Source organism: Haliotis asinina, chromosome 14, assembly GCF_037392515.1.
Source record: "Haliotis asinina isolate JCU_RB_2024 chromosome 14, JCU_Hal_asi_v2, whole genome shotgun sequence".
In the NCBI taxonomy this organism is placed as follows: Eukaryota; Metazoa; Mollusca; class Gastropoda; order Lepetellida; family Haliotidae; genus Haliotis; species Haliotis asinina.
The window spans coordinates 3,537,575-3,549,786 of record NC_090293.1 but is presented as its reverse complement, the minus strand read 5'-3'; the positions used below and the strand labels follow the sequence as shown (position 1 = coordinate 3,549,786).

The 12,212-nt window shown below is 38.5% G+C and overlaps 1 protein-coding gene across 1 annotated transcript in view; it reads left to right on the top strand.

The window, feature by feature from the left end:
• Positions 1–328: 328 nt before the first annotated feature.
• The window catches only part of LOC137261588 (pleckstrin homology domain-containing family F member 2-like), a 37,118-nt gene continuing 25,234 nt past the window's right edge, over positions 329–12,212 (top strand). Inside the window, exon 1 of the mRNA XM_067799365.1 lies at positions 329–358. Within this exon, the coding sequence (XP_067655466.1) occupies positions 343–358 (16 nt within the window). The 5' untranslated portion in view covers positions 329–342. The remainder of the gene's footprint in view (positions 359–12,212) is intronic.

The window sequence follows — 12,212 nt, the reverse complement described above, 5'->3', positions numbered from 1 at the left end:
AAATTTCTTGCAACGCTCCTGAGCTGTGGGCTGCAGATAAAGTTCCGACAAACGGGTATTTCTGGCTCTTGCTTTACTTCATAGCCACTGTCAACTAAACCATTGTCTTCTGTCATTCTATACATTTTATAAAACATATTTTCTAGTGGGGAAAATGGAAATCCTTACGCACATAGGATAACTATTGTACACATATGATGTGTACACTAAATTCATAAAAGTTGCACCCATGAAAACCGAGAGAAGGCCGATGTTCAAGGGAAGCTACTCTATCATCCACAGTGATCGCTCCTTATTTTCTTGTAGGACATCGCGTACCTTGTGACTCAGAAAACATTCAAAATGGTGGACCGACTGGGTAAGTCAGCTGTTGGTGACATTTAGTATTTTGTAAATTATTCTTTATATGTTAACATGAAAGACAATCATATTGAAATTTATGCGTGGTCATTGAACTGACGATTGGTTACATTTTCTTTGATTTTTTATTCCGTAAAAGTAATGTTACTGTCGTTTTACTTTTAGGGTTTTAGGGTGGTAGGCCGTAACTTCGGGCATACTCACATAGTTGTGTTATTTTTTTTATGTTTTGTTATTTTGTTATTTGAATGTTGATAAGTTATTAGAAAGTGACGTGAAAAAATAATGATTAATAAATGTGTTGAATTGATTATTTTTTAAAATCAGTATTGGTAAATATTTTGCTCTCAACATTATGACATAAGTTACTGTTGGAATACCAATTCTATATTTAATGTGCTGCCACTCCCCTTCACTGGCTTCAGTCCCCATTTGTAGGTTGTGCCTGGTTATGCACACACTACAGTCCACAATCTTACCTTTATGGGAAGACTTCCGAATTGTATCTTATTTTGCACATATAGATGATAGACCCAGATGATATATTTACAGTGCTACTACTTACAAACAAACTTGTGTGAAAACTGTCAGCATTCACAGGCGCCCAACGCATATATTTATAAATTGATAAATACCTATCTATATAGGATATATAATTCTTTTACATATATATGAGCTGGTGTTAGCAGTATCCTGAAATTTCATTCTCTCTGAAAGGGTTCTTAAGTGTTAATACTGTTATCTAAGATCAGGCTAATATGTACCATATTATTTTGTACTCTGGTCTGTTTTTGTAGAACTCCCGAAGTTGTCATATGGACCCTGTTGGATTGAAGTTTTTGTGAAGTGCATGAAATAAATTGTGTCTGCTACTGTCAGGCCACTAGCTGTTCACATATCCATTCAAATTTAGTATACTGCTGCTTGGAAACCAAGATGAAAGTGAATTGTCAAAAAGATTTCCCTTTATTTTACTGACCTGTGAAGGGCCTTCAGCAACCCATGCTTGCCATGAAAGGCAACTATGCTTGTCATAGGAGGCAAGTAACAGGATCATGTGGTCGGGCTCGCTTAGTTGTTGGCACTTGTCATCAGTTCCCTATTGCGAAAATGGATTCACATACTGTTTGATGTCATGTATGTCTGATATCTATAGCTGTCAGTACTGAAGTTATGTTTTCAGTCAGACAGGCACCACTAGAGAGTTGAATGATTACAAGACAGTACTTCGCACAGGATCAGTTTGCCCTATCCATAATTTCCTCTCATTGTTCAGTAATCTTAACATGATAGCAACATGTTGTGGTTGACAAAATGATTATGCATACATTGATCAATCCTGTATAGTTGACAGTTTATCTTCATTGAAAGATTCAGAGTAACCACTAAGTTGCCAGGCTAGTGATCCAGCGAGCTTGAGGCATCGGGATCATGCTCACCTATGACCGGGTGTAAGAACCTCGGAGTCAACTTTATGGGGTCTTAGTCAGAATTGCCACATGTCAAAATGGACACACAACTTCCAAGTCAAAATGGCTACTAACCCCTAGTCATACCAAATGGTCATACCAAAAAGTCAACTTGGCCACACACAAAAGTCAAAATGGCCATACATTATTTTTTGATTTTTTAATATTATTTGATATCAAAGAGTAAACATGAGAAAAGAGAATATCAGTTAAAACTTGATGTTCATTACACATAAACAAATCATTTTAAACAAATAACAAATATGATTACACAATGCCATTTAGAAAGTATGTCATATTTGAGATTTCATTTTAGTCTTCAAGAGGTGTGTTCTTTATTTATGTACAAGCACCTTTTTACTGTTTATTTTTACTGTTTATCAGTTACTTCTACTCAATATCTTGATCTTCTAATGGTACAGTCAGCTGTTACGTCTAGTCTTAAACTTGATCATTCCAATAGTCCTCCTGAAGATTGGCCATGGCTGCTTCCTCGCCTGAAAAGTATAAAAACACTTACTATGGACACAAGGATTAACAATTAATTGATCAATGGCGACTAGTTAACAAAGCACTTTTAGACTCACATATTAATTAAGGTTACACAATGTATGTAGTCATGTGTTGATTAGTAATTAACGAACTAATCAGAGTACAAGTGGATGTTACTCCTTTTGACCTTTTGAAGACTGAAATGAAAATAATTTTAATAAATATTACATTATACATTATTAATGTTTGTATTATATTCATGTATTACCATCATTTACTAGATAGCATATATTATCATTTCATATATTTGAGAACACGGGAAATACCTTTTGGACATAGGTGTATCCACTAGACACCATCAGCAGAGGTTTCCCCTCCTGTGAGCAGATCTCATGAAGGGTGCACTTCTCTTCCACCTCAGTGACAATTCAACATATCAAATTGGAAAGTATGTCAAAAATAAACACCATGTTTTGTGTGATATAACTTTTTTTGTCATTTTCACTCTTTGATATCAAATAATACAAATGTCATGAGTATTGAAAAATACTACTTTTTGATATGGCCATTTTGACTAGGGGTTGTGGACATTTTGACATTTTTGTGTAGCCATTTTGTCATTTGGCCATTTTGACCTGTTCCCAACTTTATGTGTAGAGCTTCAGTGTAGTCACAACAGCTGGTGTACAGTACACAACCTTGTGCACTTCAAAGGCCCCACAAATCCTGTTGGCCAGATGAACACATGCAATCACCTAGTTGCGACATGGGACATAGTACGGTGACTGTGTGTCCCAGTCTACCCAGCTGTGAATGAGAAAGCTGCAATAACTTGGAGCACCTAGTGGCTGCAAGAGTTATATGATCCCCAGGGAGTTGAGATTGATAATATGATATGCCCACTTAAGTTAGTCATATATATGGAATATTGCCCACTTACTTTACAGTCGTATAGCTGGAATATTGCGTGAACCAGAGAACCTACTAAAGGCAACTGTTATATGTAGCTGAAATAATAGACTAGACTACTTACCCATGGTGTGTATGTAGTCTGATTATGTAGTGGGAATACTTGAATATATGATTGTATTTGCTCTTCAATTGACCCAAACAGAACTTTGACATAGGTGAATGGACGCGTGAAATGGGTGCTCATTAAGTGAAATTACATCTTAATCATAAATCGATATTTCAAAAATTGTTCAGGATGCATGGGGTTTTGATCACCAAGCTTTGTGTATTAGATAATGCATTTTTAAGCAACATTTACAAATATTTCCAAACACACACAAAAAAATGCAGTTCTAAAGCTGAAACTAATCAGACTGCTTTCATTTGTAATGTTTGTTATGCTCTGTACTGACTACATTAGGTTATCAGTTTCTGTTGTGTATCACATAATGGCTGCCTTGTTGGTTTTATGTTACTGGTGATAATGATACCGCACTATTACCCTACATCCATCCAATCCTGGATCCGTATAGGTATTACTCAACATTTGTCAGAGGTTATGATGTGAAAGCCTGTAGTCTGTCTACGAAAGCCTGCTGCCCTTATCAGTGCAGTGCATTGTCTGATAATGCTTAAGTTATTGTAAGCATATTTAGCATCACATAGTATGTTTTATTACAGGAACTTTGTATGGTTGTGTTGTTCTGTATCACAGCTGAGCTAGGGCAGTAGCCTGATAGTTAAACAGTTAAAGTGTTCACTTGTCATGCTGAATAGGGCAGTAGCCTGATAGTGAAACATTTAAGGTGTTCACTTGTCATGCTGAATAGGGCAGTAGCCTGATAGTTAAACAGTTAAGGTGTTCACTTGTCATGCTGAATAGGGCAGTAGCCTGATAGTTAAACAGTTAAAGTGTTCACTTGTCATGCTGAATAGGGCAGTAGCCTGATAGTTAAACAGTTTGTCATGCTGAATAGTGCAGTAGCCTGATAGTTAAACAGTTAAGGTGTTCACTTGTCATGCTGAATAGGGCAGTAGCCTGATAGTTAAACAGTTAAGGTGTTCACTTGTCATGCTGAATAGGGCAGTAGCCTGATAGTTAAACAGTTAAGGTGTTCACTTGTCATGTCGAATAGGGCAGTAGCCTGATAGTTAAACAGTTAAGGTGTTCACTTGTCATGTTGAATAGGGCAGTAGCCTGATAGTGAAACATTTAAGGTGTTCACTTGTCATGCTGAATAGGGCAGTAGCCTGATAGTTAAACAGTTAAGGTGTTCACTTGTCATGCTGAATAGGGCAGTAGCCTGATAGTTAAACAGTTAAAGTGTTCACTTGTTATGCTGAATAGGGCAGTAGCCTGGTACAGTTTAAGTAAACTTAGTCTCAGAATTATTCGTTACACTCCACTACTGAGTCTAACAAAACCTAGGAACCTAGTAGGAGGTCATGTAACGTACCCTTTCAGCGACCTATGACCATCCAATCAAATGTGAGAAGGCTGAATGGATTTAGCCAATCAGACGACAGTTTCTGCTTAGGCTTTGGTGGGACTTTTGTCTAGTCACTGACACTGATCCCTCAGTGAAAGAAAATCTGCATAAAACACAGGTATTTGATCCGCAACATATATACCAAGGGCTTTCTGATGACATGGTTACCATTAGCTAATATTTATGCAAGCTGACATCCTTGAATATTGACAAAATTACTATTTTCAGCGACTGTTTACTCGCTGTTGACAGTATTATAGTGTGCTGCATGTGCATTACCCGGTAGCAGTCGTATGGAAAAAATCATTTGGAATCATTCAGGTACAAACCTTTCCGAGGTAAACGTTCAAATGGTATGTGTGAATGTCCACTTTTGCATTTTGATATGCTGAGTTCTGATTGGTCAATCTCAAAGATTTCCTGACGCGACCTCCAACTAGATTTTGTTAGACTCAGTTGTGGAGTATAAGATTAGTAAGGGAAGTATCACTGATTTCAAATACAATAATCTGGATATTTTGTATTGGGAAATGAAAAAGATATCCTCTTTACAACTTTCATGAATACGCCATTTAATGCTTTAAAATTTTTTGAATGGGAATATGACAATTTGTGCAAATTGATGTAGGCCTATGGTGACATGGCCTGTTGTGTGTGTTAGATGTTGCCATGGAGCGATAGGGAAAATGGTTGTGATCTGTTGGTAGAGTCCATTCTCAATGAGTGTCTGTCTCCAATGGGGATATTTGTTGTGATCTCTTGGTGGAGGTCAAGTCTAAAGGGGGTTTAGCTGGCATCTGTGTGCATACCTGGAGACTAGAGAATGTTTTTGTTACCTAATATGGCTTCCTGACTTTCACATATCCCCTGGCCTGCAGAACAATTACTCCATTACTTCATACATGACTTCCTATTTACATGATAAACATCTCCCAATTAAATGATCACCAGGTACTTTATCCAGCTATCACACTTATCAAACACAGACCCAAGAACAAGTTTGCATGTGCAATAAATCTAAGACAAAGATATCACAAAGATAAAACTACCATGCTCTGAAAATAACACACTAAATGTGTAGAACATTGCAATCATTGTGAACAAACCCGGATTTACTTTTAAGCATAACTATAAATAAGCAACTGATCATTAACAGATTTCAAACTGGAAGCTAGATCACAATGCAGGAAACATAATTTGTGAGTTTGTGAAAACAAAAAACGCTTTTGTAATTATTTTCAAAGTGTAAACATGCATTTTGAGGTACAGAGTGGCAATGCCTCTGAAACAAGTTAAAAAACCTGCAGTTTATTCAGTGGTTAGTCTACTAAACCAAAAACAAAAAGATTGCTTCAGGGTATTTCTTGTGATGGTCTTTCAGCAAATAATCATTGACCTTAAAGAATGAATATTCTCACATTTTTTGTACTCTTTCAGCCATTACATATGAAAGACTTGTGGTTAGTCTTAAGTAGAACACCAAAGATATTCTTTGTAAAAGATGGTGGTTAATTAATACCGAGCGATTTAAAGGTGCCCAAAAGTCGTCTGCTTCCAAGATAGAAGATACTATTTAGATATGTTTTCATTGAGTTAAAAAATCAAAACTACTTACTAGTAGTAAATGATTGATAACAAAAGCATTTTGCATGACACAACTTGTTACATAATGAAGCTCTGTTCTAGTGCCCCTTAGGATCGTGTGTTTTGACACCTGTCTCGCTTCCAAGATAGAAGATACTATTTAGATTTGTTTTCATAGAGTTAAAAAATCAAAACTACTTACTAGTGGTAAATGATTGATAACAAAAAGCATTTTGCATGACACAACTTGTTACATAGTGATATCTTTCTTGGAACTGATTGAGGTTGTGGTGACAGTGACAGTAATACTGTAAATAGTAATATATTGACACCCACCTCGCTTCCCAGAGTGAAATTGTAGTGTCATGCAAAGTCAAATTGTACATCAATCAAATACATATTTCACTACCAGTAGAAAGTAGTTCAGATTTTGTAGCTCCGACTAACTGGGTGAAAACAATCCTAAATAGGATTTATTCTCAGAATGGCGGATGCTCGCGACAGGGTGCCGCCATTTTTTGAAACTGTGGCGTCATGGTCTAGACTCAGTTGGAGAATCAATTAGATTATCGTTTGTTTTCGTCAACATAAAATGATCGAAACTACTTCCTACTCATAGTTAAATATGTTTTTGAATCCTGATCAAAAAGATTTTGCATGACACCGCTTTTAACAGAATGATGGATAACCATTATGACAACAAGCGATTTTGACGGAATCTTCTTTGAAAACAAGTTGTATCTCAGAAAATAAGCAAAACAGGTGGCAAAACTAAATGGCAGTAGATTGTGAAAACATAAAGCTTTCATTTTTCAAAACAATTGTCATGTTTGCAGGTTTAGACAAACCTGTATAATTTACCTCTGGAAATATGCATGAATACTACAGTAACACATATAGGTATACCTCATATTACGTCGCACTCACAGAGACACACACCTCTGATTGGTTGAAATTTCGTTTGCAGGACAGAATTATGCACTGTTGTCAGAAAGGTCGATTTTAAGGCAATGAAAGGTCAAAATGAGTAGTTTTAGTGACAGGGTTTCATGTATAATGATGCCAATAAATGATTTATGTGTTTGTTCCACCCTAGAGTATATATGTGATCTTTTTGGCTTCAGTGTATTGATTGATAAGTATGCTTAGGGACGAATTTGCTTGATGACTTTCGGAAACATAGGATCAAGGTGGGTTACTGTTGGGTTGTGGCCACAACCATGGTCCAGAGGGCGTTCATAGTTTTACAACATTCCTAAGCTTATAATACTTTCTACGTCTAAAGTGACAGTAGGTCATAGGGCTGTGAATAAGGCTGTGATGCTTCTTGTTTGTATGAGAATAGATGTTTAAACACACCATTCTGTTTCTTATCATGTTTAGAAAATTGGGGGGTTGTGAATTATAACCTCACTGTAAGAGAAAATACAAATGAAAAGTTTAAGGATTTATTGCCAGAAGAAATGAATAGTGACCACACCCCTTCTTCCAAGAAGTGAGAAGTATATACAAGGAAAAGGAGACTGTGAGCTTGATGGGGTGTGGTCATAACGATATATAATAATGTTGCAACTTACATAATATATGCTTACATCATGCATAAAGGAAGTATGAAAAATACATGCATAAATAGGAATTAATGCAAATCAAATAACAAAGGCTGTTTTGCCTTACATACAGAATTCTGTTACTATGGATCACAACATGCCAATAAACAAAAGGATAAATAAAATAAATAAAAAAGGGGAAACCTCCAAGCCGGAGGCCCCAAGGTAAGTTGTGATGCAAATGATAATGTATATGAACCTACCCGATGGAGGGTATTAATCTGCAAGAGAGATGGAAATATTTAGAAATATGAAGGATTTGCTGATCAGGTAGTGATCGCTGGAATTTAAACATACTACAGTAAAAGGATAAAGATAAATGCTAGGAATGATTAGCTAAGATGGATCGCCCCATAGTTTGCACTACCAAAGCTCTCTGCTCAAGATCAAAGGAGAGATATTCCTTGTATGCGTCACTCCGCCAGTCTCCCTGTAGTTGTATAAACTCTGGGGGAACTCCCGACTTGAAGGCCTAAGTGGCTCCACCTCATCGAAAACTATGCGATGAGAATTGCGATGGATTTCTACCAGTTTTCTTCACCAAGGTTCTTAGTTTTTCCTGTAATCCTGGGTATGTTATTGGCTGTGGCCCATGTTCTGTGGGGTAGCAGAATGCAGGCTGATCTGCAGTGGCTGGACAAAGGCTGATCATGTGTCTGAAGGCTCTAACAGGACACAGCGTAGATTCCGGAATACTGACCAATGGTAGCTGTAGTACTCTTTCCCCAAACTGGATGGTTTTACTCCACCTTAAGGACACCAACAATGCATCTTGTCTACCTCTGAAAGAAGCAACGTCTCCTCGTCTAAGGTTTCGAGAGTTCGTCCGCTGATGTGGAGTTTGTGCTACCAAATTGGATTTTCTGGCCATCAGGAAAAAGGCAAATCAAAATAAACACCAGTATGCTGCATCACATGGGGATCCCAGGTCAAGGAGTGTAAAAAATTGTGTTAGAATTTCAGGGGTGATGGCTAAGGCTTTGTGGGGACAGTGAGGATTTAATCGTGCTAATCCCTGATACAGAAGAGTAATTACATAGCTGGATAAGTGTACAAATTCAAATCCATGGACTAAATGCAGAATTTTTACAGCATTAATGTCATTAAGTTTTTAGTAGCTGCTACAGTCTGGAAACTCCTGCTGAGAAACAGTATGTAAGCTGCTATTGTGGTAAAACTAGCCTGCACTGACTTCAGATTATAGAATGCACAAAATAGGAAGTAACTTTTAAGCTGTGAAATGAGATTCCTTCTTGTTCCCTCCGCAAAGGCTGCCCGCTGAGAAATCCTGACATCCTTCAAAAGTTGATTCAATCCTGTGAAGAGGGAAAAGGCACTTGAAAATCACCACTCGTGTTCAAAGGTGAAACACACATCAGAAACAAATTCTTCAAAACATCTAACACAGGCTGTAAGGACATAAAACTGAGCTGAGTATTTGGGATCTAGATCCCACCTGGAGAGCAAATCTGGCAATCTGTTGTCAACTCCTGCAATATGCTCTGCTTTAATGTCAAACTCGTTAACTGCTGCTGTGAAGCAGATCTCCCTCAAACAATTCTGCAACACCTCATGTCTGACTTACCCTTTGTTCAATGCCATGACACATACTTGATTGTCACCAAATATTTTGAGGCGCTTCCCTCGGAAATATTTTCCCCAGATCTTGAGGCTTACCATGATGGTAAGCAATTCCAGAACACTGATACTGTACTGTCTCTCCTGTACACACCTGTTGAAAGCTCAGTGAAAATACTGCCCATCAAACGAGGCTCCACAACCTTGTAAGCAAGCATCAGTAGCAAGTACTGCATCTGGGTGTGACCATTCTTCCAATGCCATCATAGATGTCCCGTTATATAACGGTAAGAAAATATTCCACCATTGGATGTCCAGCTTTGCTGATCTGAAGATGTCATGGGAGCCAGATTCTGGGAGAGTTTTGATCGAACCAATAAGTCGGCCTAATAAGATCCTTCCAGGATGAACACATGAAGCTACAAAGTTCAATTTACCCAGCAATGACTGAGCTTCTCGCAAGGTAGTATGAGTTCGCTCTAACCAACTGGCAGGAAGATCCTAGATTTGTCTCAATCTGTCTGCATCTATAGTTAGTGTAAGATCCTCTGTGTTAAACTAAATGCCAAGGAAAATCATCTTGGTGGTTGGTGCACAAGCTTTATCCCAGGCTTCTTCAAGTCCACACTTCTGTATCACGTTACCCAGCTTTCGAAATGCAGTATCCGCTGCTTGGGGTTTATCACATCCCCCAAAATCATCCAGGTAATTCACCACATCAACGTTCTCTGACTTCGCAATATAGGCCACAGCATTTGTGACTCTTTGGCAAATGTACGCTGGTGATCGAAGTCCCATAGCAAGCACTCTGTCCACAAATATATGGTGTTGCCACTTATACCTGAACAGATTTATATCTCCTGGATCAACGGGGATTTGACGATAAGCTCTCTTGAGATCTCTCTTGAACAGCAGACAACCTTTGCCTTTGACCTTGACTATTTCCACTAAATCATCAACTGATGGGTACTGTAATTTTCCATTTTGTCCAAGATAGGAATCTTTGGGACTCCACTTGTTGACACCTGAGCCTCCATCACTGCTCAAATCAACAACCACTCTCCTATGAACTTTGTCACTCTTGGGTACAGTATTCAAAGGACTTGTACATAGACCTGATGAGAAGGGCCTAATGGCTGCTCCAGCTGTAACCTCTTTGTCAAGATAATCCTCTACTGCACCTCTAAGTTTATTTGCTCCTGCATGGTTACTTCTGCCCAATGTTAATAACTTGAAGTCCCCTTCAAAATTTACTGGCCATCCGAACTCCAGGAAGTCAACAACACCTGAATCACAATAATCCTTTAAATTGTTGCGCATAAATGAAATGTTGAGGTTTGAGTCTACTGGTATTCTGCATCCAAAGGCATTTGGGAGAATAGAACTTTGGATTTGCTCTTGAGCCTGAACATATTTGTGCAAATCTATGGGAGATCTACTTCGCAGTTGGCAAACTCTACATGTGTCCTCATCTAAACCTAAGCTACAGCCCAAGAATTCAGAATCTGGCTAATCACTGGCATTTTCTTGAGCAAAACCCACAATAACATTAGAATCCACCTTAAGTTCATCTAAAGGGGAACTATCTTGCTCCACAAACTGAAGATTTGCATTAGCATGTCTGGTGAAATAATGAGAATCCTGTGCAAAGGCACTTTCTTTCTCTCCCATGCAAACCTGACTAGGAAAATGGGTATTGTCATTGTATAACTGGTCCCACCCTTCAGCTGTGTTGAGAGATTCAAAGTCTCTCTTACCATCTTGAATAGCTGATAGGGACAGTGATTCAGATTTACTTGCCTGGGAGTCAAAGGTGTCTAGTGATGTTCTTACAGAACCAGTTTGAGAACCAGATTGGTGCGGGCAAGCTGAGGAACATTCAGGGTACCCCAATTAGGCCTTATCTTTTAACAAGCAAGTGGCACAAACATGTGAAACCAATCGGTTTCTTCCTCGTATAACCTGCATATGGGGGGAAGTTTGGCTACATAAATTTCGCTGAAACAAGGGACAGAACCAGGTTCTGTTGGCCAAATTATTGTTATCCAAATTGTCATTTCTGAAATTGCGAATGGTTGGGAATTTTTGTTGGTTGTGACGCATTTTTAGGCAGAATTGGGATTTCTAAAAAAAGTGGAATCGTCACCCCAGCGTTTGTGACCAAGTTCTATTTGTCGAACAAAGGCTGCAAAGTAAAAATAGCTTTCCATTCATACATTTCGCTGTAATAAGTAATCTTTTTCAGAAGACCCAAACGTGCCCTACTTTCCTCTAATGGGGTAGAGTCTGCACCTATGATTTCCAGCTCACCAGCTACAAACTGTCTAAAGTGTAACTCATGAAACTTAATGTCTTTAGCAACATGTTCATACTGTAAAGTGGTATGAGGCCAAATCTGAGGGTTGACAAATCTATCGACCACCTTAGCCTCGAAGCCTGATCTTAAAACCTTAAGGACCCCACCTTCACGACAAGAGGCATTTGACCCTTGCACTCCATGAGACACAGAACTGTCCAGCAGCGGGCTAGCAAACTGACCCAGGAGGGTCGAGGCTTGATTCTGGATCCGTGGATTGTCACGGAGATCGTTCAATGTCACATTGTCAATATTTACCGTGTTTCAGCATCCACTTTCTGTACGATCCATCTCGAGTCAGTTAACTTCATCCCGCAACGCTTGT